The sequence below is a fragment of the Alnus glutinosa genome, chromosome 1, assembly GCF_958979055.1.
Source record: "Alnus glutinosa chromosome 1, dhAlnGlut1.1, whole genome shotgun sequence".
Taxonomy (NCBI): Eukaryota; Viridiplantae; Streptophyta; class Magnoliopsida; order Fagales; family Betulaceae; genus Alnus; species Alnus glutinosa.
The window spans coordinates 12,589,869-12,603,800 of record NC_084886.1 but is presented as its reverse complement, the minus strand read 5'-3'; the positions used below and the strand labels follow the sequence as shown (position 1 = coordinate 12,603,800).

The 13,932-nt window shown below is 37.1% G+C and overlaps 3 protein-coding genes across 5 annotated transcripts; 2 read left to right on the top strand and 1 right to left on the bottom strand.

Moving 5' to 3' along the window:
- The first annotated feature begins 1,875 nt into the window (after positions 1 to 1,875).
- LOC133873167 (membrane protein PM19L) lies at positions 1,876 to 2,861 on the top strand. The gene is made up of 3 exons (XM_062310903.1): positions 1,876 to 2,129; positions 2,248 to 2,425; positions 2,525 to 2,861. Exons 1-3 carry the CDS (start codon positions 2,006 to 2,008, stop codon positions 2,766 to 2,768), a joined length of 546 nt encoding a protein of 181 aa, XP_062166887.1. The 5' UTR covers positions 1,876 to 2,005; the 3' UTR covers positions 2,769 to 2,861.
- Positions 2,862 to 5,031: 2,170 nt separating this feature from the next.
- On the bottom strand, positions 5,032 to 8,195 carry LOC133873149 (ribosomal RNA-processing protein 14-C-like). Of its 3 annotated transcripts, XR_009901112.1 has the most exons (4): positions 7,966 to 8,194; positions 5,796 to 6,834; positions 5,470 to 5,566; positions 5,032 to 5,348 (listed from the first exon to the last, which is right to left on the bottom strand). XR_009901112.1 is itself a non-coding variant. In XM_062310882.1 (3 exons), the coding sequence occupies exons 2-3, from the start codon at positions 6,832 to 6,834 to the stop codon at positions 5,320 to 5,322; spliced, it is 1,068 nt and encodes a 355-aa protein (XP_062166866.1). In that variant the 5' UTR covers positions 7,966 to 8,195; the 3' UTR covers positions 5,032 to 5,319. The 3 variants fall into 3 exon arrangements, 2 of the variants coding, with proteins under 2 accessions (XP_062166866.1, XP_062166874.1); XM_062310882.1 differs by lacking the exon at positions 5,470 to 5,566 and having other exon boundaries at positions 7,966 to 8,195; XM_062310890.1 differs by lacking the exons at positions 5,032 to 5,348; positions 5,470 to 5,566 and having other exon boundaries at positions 5,568 to 6,834; positions 7,966 to 8,190.
- A 1,734-nt stretch (positions 8,196 to 9,929) lies between these two features.
- Positions 9,930 to 13,882, top strand: LOC133871231 (protein FAR1-RELATED SEQUENCE 5-like). Its single transcript, XM_062308670.1, has 10 exons — positions 9,930 to 10,008; positions 10,113 to 11,159; positions 11,292 to 12,298; positions 12,412 to 12,498; positions 12,586 to 12,654; positions 12,736 to 12,861; positions 12,936 to 13,212; positions 13,501 to 13,551; positions 13,659 to 13,720; positions 13,871 to 13,882. Exons 1-10 carry the CDS (start codon positions 9,930 to 9,932, stop codon positions 13,880 to 13,882), a joined length of 2,817 nt encoding a protein of 938 aa, XP_062164654.1.
- Positions 13,883 to 13,932: the final 50 nt, after the last annotated feature.

Here is a 13,932-nt window from a genome sequence, read left to right as displayed (position 1 = left end):
CAATGCCTTAAATGACGCTTTTACCCAACTTCTTATTATATATTTTGTCCGGAAAATGAGGGGGACAAACAAAAAAGAAAAATATTAGATTTACAACACCAATACAACTGTACAACAACCCCTCACATGAGGGTGAGTTCCACACACTGGAGCTCACCTTCATGTGAGAGGTTGTTGTGCAGTTTTTATGATAGTGTAGTGGAATAATCAAATCCCAACAAAAAATGAGAGTGATGCTAAGAAGGCTATTATAAATTGCACTAGCATTCACAGAAACAATGAATCAACAAATTGGTGGACATTTTTTTTGTTATTTATTTTATAACTACTTCAACAAAGAAAAACATAGGGTTGGACAACCCAACAAAAAATCCCGAATTAATTTTATCAGAGTAGGTAAACAAAAATTCAAAAGGAATGCATCAAATAAATGATGCGGCCCTATATATTATTAACACAAAAACCAAGAAAAATGGTTGCCAATTAATGTGATTCGGCAAGGCGCACCAAGAATGACGTAACCGAGAGGCGAAAGAAGGGCCACAAGCCTCGAAAGGATTTGGTGGACATGTTAGTCGTAACACTTATGTATTAAAAATTTAGCAACCCAAAAAAAGAAAAGAAATTTTGCTATGAAGAAATTTTAAGTTTTTAATAAAATTAATAAATCACATTCATTTTAAAAATGCATGCAACAATCGTATAATTTAAAGAAAGATGTTAATTTAGTAGAATGGATTGGAGGATTTTCAACAAAACTTTATTCTTGGTGGCTCGAACAAATAATAAATTCCTTATGAACGAATATATATTACGTGACCGTTTGACAACTATGTTTTTATTAAAAATAATTTATTTTTGGACAAAAGATTGAAGAACAATTCTCAATTTTTTTTTTCCAAGATTCTGTTAAAGAAGAGTAACGATATATGGGTAGGGAATGCATATTTTCTTCATATATGAATAGAGGTGACACTTTGTATTTGCGTGTCGAGACATAACTATAGGATTATATAGTTTAACATTAATTCGATTTATTTAAATAAACAGTCGGGTCAGATCCATAAATCTTAACTTGTTAAATTCGTGTCGAGTTTGCTAATCGAGTAAAAAAATTTCAACCCTAAATGTCACTTGCTCAAATTATGTTGGGACATAAATATAAAATTATATAAATAAATTTTAATTTGATTTATTTAATTAAACGAGTCAAATCTTTCAAATTTTATTTCCCTTATTTTATATTAAACTTGTGTAGGTTCCATAGACATAATCATTTCAAGGATAAAACTTAAAGCGCCCACATCGTCTACAATGGCCCACTGAACGGCAAGGACCATTCCACAAAAAGAGCTCTAGACAAAACCTTCTGCACAGTGTTATTAACTATGTAGAAAACCTATCTCTAACTTATTTATTCTTCTTTTTTTTTTTTTCCCCTAAGCGAACACAGAATTCCTATCAACATCATATATATCTATAAACCAACCATAGTTTCCCATGAATCATGATTTGAAAGAAATGAAGAGAAGAGAAGAGAAGAGAAGAGAATCCAAGGGCAAATCATTAAAAGATCATAAAGACGTTCATCACAAGCAGACACACAAGATTTGCGCCGCCTGTTCAGTGGGGCCAAAGGGGGTGGTGGACCATGGAGGTGAGAGGTGTACGTTCTAGAGACATTCTGTGGATAATGCACCGTTGGATTCAACATCTGGGAATCCAAGAGTTAGCCAAGACTTCCTGGCATTAGATAAGATCAAACTTGACAAGTGTCCCCCCACCTGTAACCAAAAGCACACATGCAAACCTGGTTTGGCTTACACGTGTCCCAGACTTGTTACCTCTTCTCTTGCATATAAACCTTTGCCACCAAACCATAGAGCAGAAAAATTTCAAGGGACGAACTTTGTAAGAAGTGGGTGTGATTTCTTTTAGCTAAGAGAGAGAGAGACGCTTTGTTTGGTGTTGAGGGTTATTCGGAGAGCTCCGAGGAGGAAGAAAGATGGCGGTGGGAAGGACCATAGCAGCTCCTCTGCTGTTTATAAACTTGCTCATGTACCTTCTCGTGGTGGGTTTTGCTAGCTGGTGTCTTAACAGGTTTATCAATGGCCAGACCAACCATCCTAGTAAGCTCTCTCTCTCTGTCTCTGTCTCTCTCTCTTTGACACACACACACAAACACAACACACGCACTACTTTGGGGTGCTCAGTCCGTTTGATATTTTGGTGACAAAAAATGTACAGGTTTTGGGGGCAATGGGGCGACAATGTTCTTCTTGTTGTTCGCCTTATTGGCTGGTGTTATTGGAGTAGTATCAAAGTTCCTGGGAGGCTACCATATCAGATCTTGGAGGAACGAGAGCCTAGCCGCAGCAGGATCGACAGCAGTAGTGGCATGGGCCGTGACTGTGCTAGCTTTTGGGTAAATTTTTCACGTGCGCGCGCGTCTTCGTTGTGTCCACAATTGCTAATATGAACTGATCACCCAAATGCTTGCTTGTTTTAAAACAAAACCTTGCAGGTTGGCGTGCAAGGAGATACACGTAGGAGGGCACAGAGGATGGAGGCTGAAGGTAGTGGAGGCATTCATAATTATTCTGACATTCACCCAATTGTTGTACGTTTTGTTGCTTCATGCCGGGATAATCAGCAGCAAATACGGCCCCGGTCACCGCGACGGAGATTATGCCAGGGGCCCAACAACCGGCGGTGAACCGGTGCACAAGGGTGGTGCTACTGCAACTGCTGGTTCTAGGGTCGTTTAATAATGTAGAAGTAGATGGGTTTCTTTTACCATCATGTACATATTATGTGATGAATTTGTCCTATCTAAATTAAGTCGTTTGTTATGTTGTGCATTTCTATTTTTTTTTTTTTCGATGAAATGTTGTTTTGGATTTCTATATATATAGACATAAAGCGATGCGCCTGATGTTAAAGGAACAACCATAAAATCTGTAACCTTGTCTACCAAAATCTACATGAATGATTACTAGTACAACTTTCTAAATTTTAGAATTCTCCCGGGCTCAAAACCCTTTGGGCAAAGCAAGCTACTATGATCTATATGGTTTTTTAAGACATGAAGCCTTAATAGAAGGGTCTTCCTCTTCCCACTACGTATCAATTTCTCAGTTTTTTAAGCCTACAACCTCATCCATACCCTACAACACGAAATCTCCACTCACAACAAATGATTGGAATTTTTTTTTGAAGCTTTAAGTTCACCAAAGGCTTAAACTTTTCATGTGGAAAATCATTTGGAATGCCTCCGTTCTAAGATCTACTCTAGCCCCATTCCTCAATCTTGAGGACGAGTCGTTCATGTCCTCTTTGTGACTTCCACTGAGATATATGATCACCTCTTTCTCACGTCCCCTCTCTAGCTAGTAGAGGTGTACATGGCAATTATCATCCGTAAAATGTAAAAATGCGACTGTAGTTACAGATATTACTTTTACTTTTAGATATTTTCATCATCCGTAAAATGTGGCTGCAGCTACAGATATTACTTTAGATATTTTCATCATATGTAAAATGCGGCTGCAGCTACATCATATCTTTGGATATTCCAATCATTATGTTTTTATTAACGGCATCCAATTAGGATATTATTAGGTATGGGCATAAATTTTCTACAAATCGGTTATATAGAAATTTTTTTACAAATGAAAGTGACACGTTTCATTTAAATAAAAGTGACATGTGTCCTTTAAGCATGTGAGAATCACATGTTTTTTTAATAACATGTGCTTCTCACATGCATTTTTAATAGCATTAATAAAAAACATGTGATTCTCACATGCTTAAGGGACACATGTTACTTTTATATGTGGGCTGTAAAAAATTTCTTACGAACCGGTTCGTAGGAAATTTCTGTCCATTAGGTATTGGGCATATTTTAGTCTTTTTGCCTTATTTGGGTTTTTATTATAGCTTTTTTTAAAATGATTTTGAAAATAATTTAGGTCGATTGCTTTAATTTTTTGAAAATATATTAATTTCATAAGGCCAATCAAACCAATGTAAACATAATCTATACCAAATCTAAAATAATGACATTTTGGTGAATTTATATATATACACTATAAAGGGTATGCGAAAGAGGTTGTTAACTGTATTCATATATCCTAAAATCGCTATACACATTTGTATACGTGGATAAAGCCCACCTCAAAGCCTGAAAATACCTCACACCAAAAATCACATCTCGACTCCCCCACCCTCAAATTTTGACGCAATCATTCGCATCACTTTCTCTGCTTTTGGTGTCATTGCTACCAACACTGATGTGTCCCATCCTCTTTGCCTTGTCACATTGGATCCTTCTTGTGACCCTACTAAAGGAGAGGGAGAGGCCCTGGTTGCTGATAAGTCAGCCCAAAGCGCTACATTGTTGGCACCTCCTTCTTGGGGGAGATTCCTTATCAGTCATTCTTATTAGCTTACAAAAACCACATTTCACCACCAATCGGAAAATTGCACCAATTATTTATGACATTCTTGGTCTCCTCAACTCTTTTGACACTTAGCTACCAAGATTGACAGGAGCGCAAATTGACACGTTCACAACATTGCACATTATGCCGCTACTGCCAGTTCGACTGACATTTTTTTTCCACTGATTTATATCCTCAGTTAGATCTCTCCCTTGATAGTGACAAAGATCCACTTGGTAGTGTCGTTTGTATTTGTACGTTCTGTTTGTAGTTGTTAACAAGCCGAATCTTCGGGATGGGAATGAAATTGAAATCTCTTTTCACAACTGTGGGTGCATTTATAAGACTAGATCTCCTGAAATTTTCTGCCCACAGGGAATTGGGATCCCGGTCCAACTTTATCCGGACACATTCTATCCGAAAGCGGAAAAGGAACGAATACAACAATTAGGTCTGTCGACTGATTGCATCCCTAAGTATCTTTCGTGCAGCACCATTGACAAAAGAGTTGCTTGATATGATATTACCTAGAAGGAACTACTTAGCCAGCTTTAGAAAATCAGAGGCATAAAATCCTCTTCCTACTAACTTTACTATATCATCCCGTCAATAAAAAAAAGAAGAAAAAGACTTTTCAGTACGAGGTTAACTGCAGAAACAGACCAACATGGCATAACTACAGGGACTGCAACACCAAAAACGCCTTCAGATAACCAATTGAAATAACAAGTTATTAGCACCGAAGTGTGCTTAGAAAAGAAAAGAAAAGAAGTTATTAGCACCGAAGTGAAAAACTGCAGTACTACCACTCGTGAGATCAATCCATGAGGTGCGTTTCTACCACTTGGAAACAATCTTCAGATGGATCCAGAGCACTTCATAGCCTTTTTTCTTTCTTAATTTTCCCTAAGAAGAGTATGGAGAACTAACTGTCAGCGCTGTTGTTCCTTTTATCTCTTAATAATACTTCTAAGATAAGCCAACAAAATTAAACTATATATATATATATATATATATGCAGATTTACCATAATTTCTTTGATATAGTGATGCCAGCCCCACGAACCCAATACACTTTAAATTTGTGTCAACTTTCAGGCGTTGACTTCCTTTAGGCTAAAAAAACTTCAACGATAAACATTTGCAGCTATCAATTGAAACTCAATTCTTCAAAAACATTCATCTACTTTGTTAAAGAGGCGAAGAGGGGAAAGGAAGGGGTAGGGTGGGGGATCTATACAGCAGAATCCCTCCAAAGTAAAAATTTCCATGAATTTATGCCAACTCATTTAAAAGCAAAGGCGAAAAGGCAAGAAAAGAGGCAGAAACTCATACAAAGTTTAGGAGGAGGCACCTTCATTAATAAAACCTTCCTTTCTACCTTCAAATCCTGGACGCATTAGCTTTTTCTCTCTTTTTGCAATTCTCCGCATTTTCTTGTCTTGAATCCTATGTGATATATTTTCTGATCTCTTTTGCTGTTTCTCTGCTTTCATCTTCACTGTGGTCTGCAGCCTCTCCTTCCATTTCTCAGCATTCTTCTGATGCCTCTTCTTCTCCTTTTGTATGCTCCTTTTCAACAGGCTGGGATCATCATGAACCTTCATCCCGGCTGCTCTATTTGTTGCTGCTTTCCACGAATGCTTCTTCGAGATAATCTCACCTTTCCCAGGATCTTTCTTCGCTTCTTCCAACTTCTTTGCCCTTTCAAGCTCCTTAAACTTTGAAAGTTTTGCCTTTTTCTTCTTTCCATGCTCTTCCTCATTCCCAAGTTTGACATGACCAAATGCGAGTCCCTTTGAAGCTTCTACTATATCCTTCTCCACTTTATCTGCAGAACTACTAGTTGCTGGTTTCTTTTCTTCAGAAACAAACTCTCTCTTGCGCTTCTTCTGCTGAATTCCTTTCTTGCTGTCTATCCCACTCCTCTTCTTTGCTCTGTTTGAAACTTCAGGATTCCGAATTGCTCGGGACTGTTCGATTTTTTGATGCAGCCGTAGCCGAAGTTCCTCTAACGTCACCTGCCGATCATTACCTTCAAGGCCAGACAGCATAGGTTTAATCTCAATTTCCTCATCGCCGCTTTCATTCAATTTTTCCTTCTCCAAGCTTTGCTTTAATAAATCAAGGGTTGTTGTGGAAGACTTTTCTGGATCCAAACGATCTCTTCGAGCCTTCTTAATGTTCTCCCTTGATTCCTTCTTTGCCGAAGCTTTTTTGGCCTTGCTGAGGCCCTGAAACCATGGCCTATCCTTATCATCATTGGGTAAATAGAACTTTGCAGGGATTAACTCAACTAACTTGTCAAAGAACAGAGAATGCTGATGAATGATAGACTTCAAATCAGCATCAGGTTTGGAATCAGTTACAGGATTTTGCTTCTTTTTCTTCATCTGCACAGTGATTGAAATGATGCAAGAATGAATAAGAGAGAGATTGTCCATTATTGCATAATATCAAAATTTACATAGATTTCTGAATTTTCCGGTTTACAATCCATTTAAAACTGGGAACTTGAGGGCAAGTAAATCGGATTACCAAAAAATAAAAAGAAATTGCATACATTTCCTTCCTCTAATAACCATTTTAAAAGGGAAACGAAGGGAGGTAACAAGCTTATTGACCTCGTTCAGTTAAAGGGGCTAAACCACAAAAAGGATGCTCTTCTTGCAGCAAATTTTTATCCCTTCAAAATACTTAAGCTTTTGGGAATAAACACACGTCATCATATTTCCCACTTAATCAATTTCATTGAAAGGAAAAAAAAAAACTAAAACTTTGTCTATTTTCTTTCCAGTTCTCGAATTCGAATGTCCTCCAAAGATCATCATTTTGTAATCACACCCTTGGAGATGTAAAATTCGCCCGCCGGGTTTTATCAATTTGCAAATTCAAACATATCTCTTCTCCAATAACCTTACCAAAACAGTCTTCCAGTAAGTCACTCACATATGCCATTCCAGTATCTAACACACAAAAAAAAAAAAAAAAGCTGCCCAATTTCACATAATTGCAATTTTTTAAACATAATTACAGTTTGAATGTTTCTTCTTCTTCTTCTTCTTCTTCTTCTTTTTTTTTTTTTTTTTTTTTTTTTTTTTTTTTAAAAAAAAAAAAATGATTTATATCCTACTATCAAATTCACAAACAGTAGCCCAAACAACATTTGCACACAAGTAACTTGTGTGTACGCTCAGTTTCTCATTTTCGTGCTAAACCTATCAAAGCAACATCTTTTCTTCTTCTTGCAAAGTAATCCTAATTTCTTTGCCATAACCAACCAGTCTCATAATTCACAAAATTCCAAAGAAAAAAAAAAACACCATACAAAAATCCAACATATGATTAAGCAACAAAGCGTTTTGACTCTTTGTGAAAGATAGCCATTTTTTACGAGAACTTAAAGTCATGTTTGGTTCAAAGTTTACAACAGATAAATTCAAAAGTTACAATCCAAAACCCCCAAAAATTTCTCAAAAACCAATTATTTTCAGAAAAAAAAATAAAGCAATTGAGAACATTACCTCTTGGTGAAGAGGCTTTAATGAGAGCCAAATACGATGGCCAGTGGGTTGGTTCTCAGGCGAAGCCGTGAGAGATACAGGCGCGATCGACGGGGGCGTTAAAAGCTCGAGAAGAAACCCTGCTCCATGTCGAAGTTATAGTTATATACAAAGAGGCGATAACTACCGTTTTACCCTTTCTGGATTGTAAAGGGTTTAAGACTTATTCAGGTGTTTTTGTCTTTTCAGTAGTATAAAACGGTGCGTTTATTCTTACCAGATAATCGAAGAAAATCTTCTCTTATCTGCTCTCGATCACTTCCTTCACAGATTTATGGAGAGAGAGCCCCAAATACGGATTTTGGTGTGGTGCTAATGATATTTGTATCCACGTTATGGGTACACACATTAATATTTGGTATAAGATTTATGTATGTGAAATTCATTCCACATGCATTATCAAAGGAGAAATGATACTCGTACACAATTGTTACAACAATTCTACAACAGCTTACGTGGAAAGTAAGCTTTTCATCCTTTTTCTTTTTTTTTTTTTAATATCACAGTAAGAGTCAAAACTGGTTAGGGGGAAATGAAAAATTTCATTTCCCCCCAACTGTGAACGCACCCCCCCTCTCTCTCTCTGAATTCTCTCCGTACAGTCCCCGTCCCCAGCCCCTCCATCCGTCGGAAACTGCCGCCCCCAGCCCCTCTCTCTCTCCCGCTCGCTCCGGACCGCCGCCCGCAGCCCCTCTCTCTCTCTCCCGCCTGATTTGCCTGCTCCGTCCGTCGGAAACCGCCGCCCCCAGCCCCTCTCTCTCTCCCGCTCGCTCCGGACCGCCGCTAGCAGCACCTCTCTCTCTCCCGCTCGCCCCGGACCGCCGCCCGCAGCCCCTCTCTCTCTACCACTCGCTCCGGTGCCGGTCGTCCCTGTCCCTCCGGTAACTCTGTTTTTCTCTCTGAAATTATTGAATGGTGTTGGTATTTTGCTCAATATGCTCTGATTTGCTTACCAAAAGAAAAACTTAGGACATACGTTAGTTCAATCTGCTGATTATTTGGGTAAGTAAGGATTTGATTTTCATTTTTAGTTTGTTTTGGAGGATTTGTCTTGAGCTTCTTTTTGCTAAAATATCCAGATACATACTCTGTCAAGGGAGATATTTGCTTTGTTCTCTTTTTTGAGGACATGGAACTTCACCAAGGTAGGGCCCTTCAGACCCACCTCTGGAGAGTAAACCTCAGACACACAACCCAACCCCTCAGAACCATGTATCAAGTAATCCAGGAGAACTCCTAGTATGGAATCGAACCCAAGATGTTCGAGTCTACTACGGCTCATCCAAAGCCCGCCCTTTGTCCACTAGTACCTTGATGGGTGTTCTCTCTTGGAACCTATAATCTGTAAATAACATTATTTCTTTGTGTTTTTTTTTTTTTTTTTTTAAAAAAAAAATTCTTTTTAATTAATTGATGTTGGTTAAAAATTCATTTAGCATTCATTCGCATGTGTATATGCTTGATCAGTTTGGTTCTTGAGTTAGTTTTCTATCTTTTTTTTTTAGTAAATCTGAATGTACTTATCTCGCAAGTCTGGTTGGTTTAGGTATCATATGTGACTTTGCCTGGATCCTTGTCTATTTAAGTTTGAGTAGATCCTAAACAATTTTTATTTATTTATTTATTTTTTTTTTATGAACAATTGTTGTATCAGTTGTTCAATGTCATTATATGTCTAGTGAAAAGTGCCCCATCTTTTGTACAATGAGGAAAACATACTCGCGATTTCTATGGTTTTTTATTGTCAGACTTCCATGAGGAAAAATGAAGGCATTAAAAAGCTAGTGCTATGACTGCCTTTATGTAGTTTAATTTGTATAATATTGTCAAATTACATGCTTTTAAGGTTATGAGCTTAGCTTTTATGTAGTTTAGTTTTTTCATTCAATTAACTTATATTACTTTTTAATATAGCACTTTTCTAAATGGACTCTTCAAGTTCACGATTGGATAATGAGGGTGAATTTGACGATGATCTAACCCATCAAGATGATCGTCAAAATGGTTAGTTTTTTTACTTTTGTTTGAGTTATAGTTTTGTTTTGTTTTTTCTTTATTATTATTCTAGGCTTTTTTATAAACACATTTTGTATACTTTTTTTGGATAGATATGGGTGAAAAATTTGAGAAGTCGAAGGATTTAATGACATTTATTTCAGATGAAGAGTTGAATGATGAGGAAGAAAATGTGGTACTACCTGTGGTGTTAAAGGATGATGAGAAAGTTGAAGAACCGAAAGAATCAATGACATTTAGTTCATTAGACGAAGTCTGTTCTTATTATAGGAAGTATGCTAAGTCAGCTGGGTTTGGTATAGCGCAGAGAAGTTCGAGAAAAAAGAAGGGTAGAAAAGGTTACGTAATGCTTATATGTACTCGTGGAGGTGCAGAGCGACCTAAAACAAGTGATTGTGCGAAGCCAATTCCAGTTTCAAATAAAACAGGGTGTGGTGCCAGGATTTGTGCAAATTTATGTGATGATGGAACGTGGTTTTTGAGTAAAGTTGAGTTGATGCATAATCATTCGTTAAGCCCGAGCAAGGTGAGATTTTTTAGAAGCAATAAGAAAATTAGTGACGCTGCGAAAAGAAGACTTGAGCTAAATGACAGAGCAAGAATACGTTTGTGTAAAAATTTCAATTCATTAGTTGTTGAAAGTGGGGGGTTTGAGAATCTTTCCTTTGGAGAGAGAGATTGTCGGAATTATATTAACAAGGCAAGAGAACTCAATCTTGGTAAAGGTGGTGCTCAAGCACTTTGTGATTACTTCAGAAGAATGCAAAAGCAGAATAGTGGCTTCTACTACGTAATAGATGTGGACGATGATTGTAGGTTACGAAATGTTTTTTGGGCTGATGCACGGAGTAGGGCAGCGTATGATTTCTTTGGAGATGTTATTACGTTTGACACAACGTATTTGACCAATAAATATGACATGCCATTTGCTCCTTTTGTAGGAGTGAATCATCATGGTCAATCTATACTTTTGGGGGCAGGACTAATTTCAAGAGAGGATACAGACACATTTGTGTGGTTGTTTAAATGTTGGTTGGAGTGCATGAATGGCCAAGCCCCTAAAGCAATTATGACAGACCAGGATAGAGCTATGAAAAATGCAATCGCTATTGCTTTTCCTGAAAGTCGTCATAGATATTGTATGTGGCACATTTTAAAAAAATTGCCTGAAAAGTTTGGATCACATGCTAATTTTGATGGCATTAAGGGTGCCATAAATAAATGTTTGTATGACTCTCAAACATGTGAAGAATATGAGGAAAATTGGAAAGATTTTCTGGAGAAGTATAATCTTCATGATAATGCATGGTTGAATGAGTTATATATGGATCAGACATTTTGGGTGCCGGCATACATGAAAGATACGTTTTGGGCGGGAATGAGTACTACACAGCGAAGTGAAAGTATGAACGCATTTTTTGATGGTTACGTACACTCACGAACCACATTGAAAGAATTTGTTGATGAATATGATAACGCTTTAAGGAGAATGGTCGAGAGTGAGGCACGTGCTGATTTCGATTCTTTCAATCGCACAATCTTATGTATAAGCGCCTTGCAATTAGAGAAACAGTTTCAAGTTGTTTACACAAATGCGAAGTTCAAAGAAGTACATGAGCAGTTTGTGAAAATGATGTCTTGTAATAACGCTCTTCTCAAAAGTGAAGGTGCGATTTCTACCATCGAAGTTGTTGAATATGTTGCCGTTGGAGATCACTTAATAGAAAAGACATTTCTTGTTTACTTCAATGAAAATGAACTCGAAGTGAAGTGCACATGTGCATTGTTTGAAGTAAAAGGCATCCTATGTAGGCATTCACTTTCCGTGTTACGGACAAAGAAAGTGACAACTTTGCCACAAAGATATGTTCTTGACAGATGGATGAAAGATATTAAGCGAGAGTACTCGAAGGTTACGAGTAGTTATGATGCCATTAGTGATAATCCACATGCCCAAATACATGACAAAGTGAGAAACAATTTGGAAGAATTATTGTCGCTCACGTCAGTAAACACAGAGAAACGTTGCATGGAACTAATGGAAAAAATTGATCAATTAAAAGAGTTGTGGCGTTGCGAAAATCAATCTTTTGGCATTCCAGCTACTGTCGCATCTTCTAGCTGCAAAAAGGTGTTTAGTCCTGTGAAGATTGACTGTAAAGGGAGACCACGAACAAAGAGAAAGGTGTCTGTTATAGAAACAGTGGTGAAGAAATCCAAAGTATCGAGCAAGCCACCAAGAAACAACAATGATAAAACGAAGAAACGAAAAAATCAAGTTAGTGAATTTATTATTTATTATTTAATTTTTTTATTACTTCTGTCCACATTTTACTTACTTAAAAAACATGTGTACTTCTCCACATTGCATAAACCATTTTTTAATTGTAGGCCTCCAAATCAACGGAAAATCAAGACAACACTAGTCAATCTCCATTGCCTTCTATGCCTTCTGCAGCTCACGATCATAGTACTCAGGTGATTAGCCAACATCTCTTTATTTATTAATTGGTTTTTGACAATTATTTGATATTTCACGTACTTATTCAGTGTCTGTTTTTGCAGGATTCTGTCGCTTCGTCATCGACAGTTGCTCACACGTTCAGTAGTCACCATCATTCTATTCTTTCTCAGGTATAATTTGTGTTTTTCAAATTCTGTGTTGGCATTCATTCATATGCGTACAATAAGGGAAACGAATCATGTGTGTATTAGGTGAATTTGTCAATGGACCCCATAAATTTGTTATCTACATTGATAAGCCAACACAAATACCAAGAGGCTTTCAGTACAGCCTTACAAATGCGTGATGTGTCAATTGTGAATTGGCTATGCTCCCAGGTAAATCAATTGATAGTATTGTGTTATTAAAATGCATCCATTTTAGATGTCTGAATATTAACGTTGATTTTCAGGTTGATATACGGTGGGTCTTGACTATGGATCCTCTGCCTTTGAGTCAAGAAGTATTACTCCAGTTGTTCTGGCTTTTACCCTATTGTTTCAATACCAACCCAGCCGAAATAATTGCTTGGGTGACAGACGTTTTTAATTCCATAATTCCAACTGATCCGGCAATTGAAATGCATGTGCGGCCCATCTTCAATCAAGTCTATGCCGCACTCAACCATATAAGTGTCCTGCCGACAATTACTGATGCTATGCGGTCAACTATACGTCTTCTGATGAATGGTTTACTTCCACCTTGAGGCCAATATGATAGTTAATGGTATTTGTGTCGGAGCTGTAATGGAGCTAATGGACTCCTGGATGTATTGGAAAAGATTGACGACTCTATTTTATTTTATAGTAATTTTTTTTTTTTTTTTGGTTCTTATATGATGTTCATATATGTTGTGTACTAGCTAAAGAGATGTAGGTGAATTTTGGACGGTGTATGCTATTTTCTTTTTTATGTTATTTATTTATTTTTTCTTTACATTTTGGTTGGTTGATTTTGAATAAACGGTGGGTTTTCAGATACGAACTACACCCAGTTGATTGAGCTTTACAACAGATACATGGACAAAGGTTTGTGTTCATAATATTGCCTTCTGTGCACCGCAACTAGATCATTTATATTAGTTTTTATTTAAATTTGTTTGTTTGTAGTTGAGGATTGTCTTGGGTGATTGCAGGTTTTGAGATCTTAGCATTTCCATGCACAAGATACAAAGCTAACTATCCAATATTTCAAAAGGTAATTTGGATATGTGTATATTTCAGTATCGCACATAATGATCATAAGTTTTTAGCTTGTTTTGATTTTAACTCTTCTAAAGTCAAACTTGTTATCCAAGTCAGACTGTAATCCATTGATCCTGACTTTTTTAAATTACTGCATAAACAGCTTATCAGTTGAAAGTCCTTTAATGTTTGTATATGATGGCCACATAGAAGTCAGGCATTTTT

What these genes read in the sequence shown, in the direction of transcription:
- LOC133873167 (XM_062310903.1), top strand. Translation starts at nt 2,006, where the DNA reads ATGGCGGTGGGAAGGACCATAGCAGCTCCTCTGCTGTTTATAAACTTG. An exon ending in TGGCCAGACCAACCATCCTA is followed by an intron (nt 2,130 to 2,247) that starts GTAAGCTCTCTC and finishes AAAAATGTACAG; the next exon opens with GTTTTGGGGGCAATGGGGCG. An exon ending in GTGACTGTGCTAGCTTTTGG is followed by an intron (nt 2,426 to 2,524) that starts GTAAATTTTTCA and finishes AAAACCTTGCAG; the next exon opens with GTTGGCGTGCAAGGAGATAC.
- LOC133873149 (XM_062310882.1), bottom strand. Translation starts at nt 6,834, where the DNA reads ATGAAGAAAAAGAAGCAAAATCCTGTAACTGATTCCAAACCTGATGCT. An exon ending in GGAAGGTTTTATTAATGAAG is followed by an intron (nt 5,349 to 5,795) that starts GTGCCTCCTCCT and finishes TACTCTTCTTAG; the next exon opens with GGAAAATTAAGAAAGAAAAA.
- LOC133871231 (XM_062308670.1), top strand. Translation starts at nt 9,930, where the DNA reads ATGGACTCTTCAAGTTCACGATTGGATAATGAGGGTGAATTTGACGAT. An exon ending in TCAAGATGATCGTCAAAATG is followed by an intron (nt 10,009 to 10,112) that starts GTTAGTTTTTTT and finishes TTTTTTGGATAG; the next exon opens with ATATGGGTGAAAAATTTGAG. An exon ending in CGAAGAAACGAAAAAATCAA is followed by an intron (nt 12,299 to 12,411) that starts GTTAGTGAATTT and finishes TTTTAATTGTAG; the next exon opens with GCCTCCAAATCAACGGAAAA.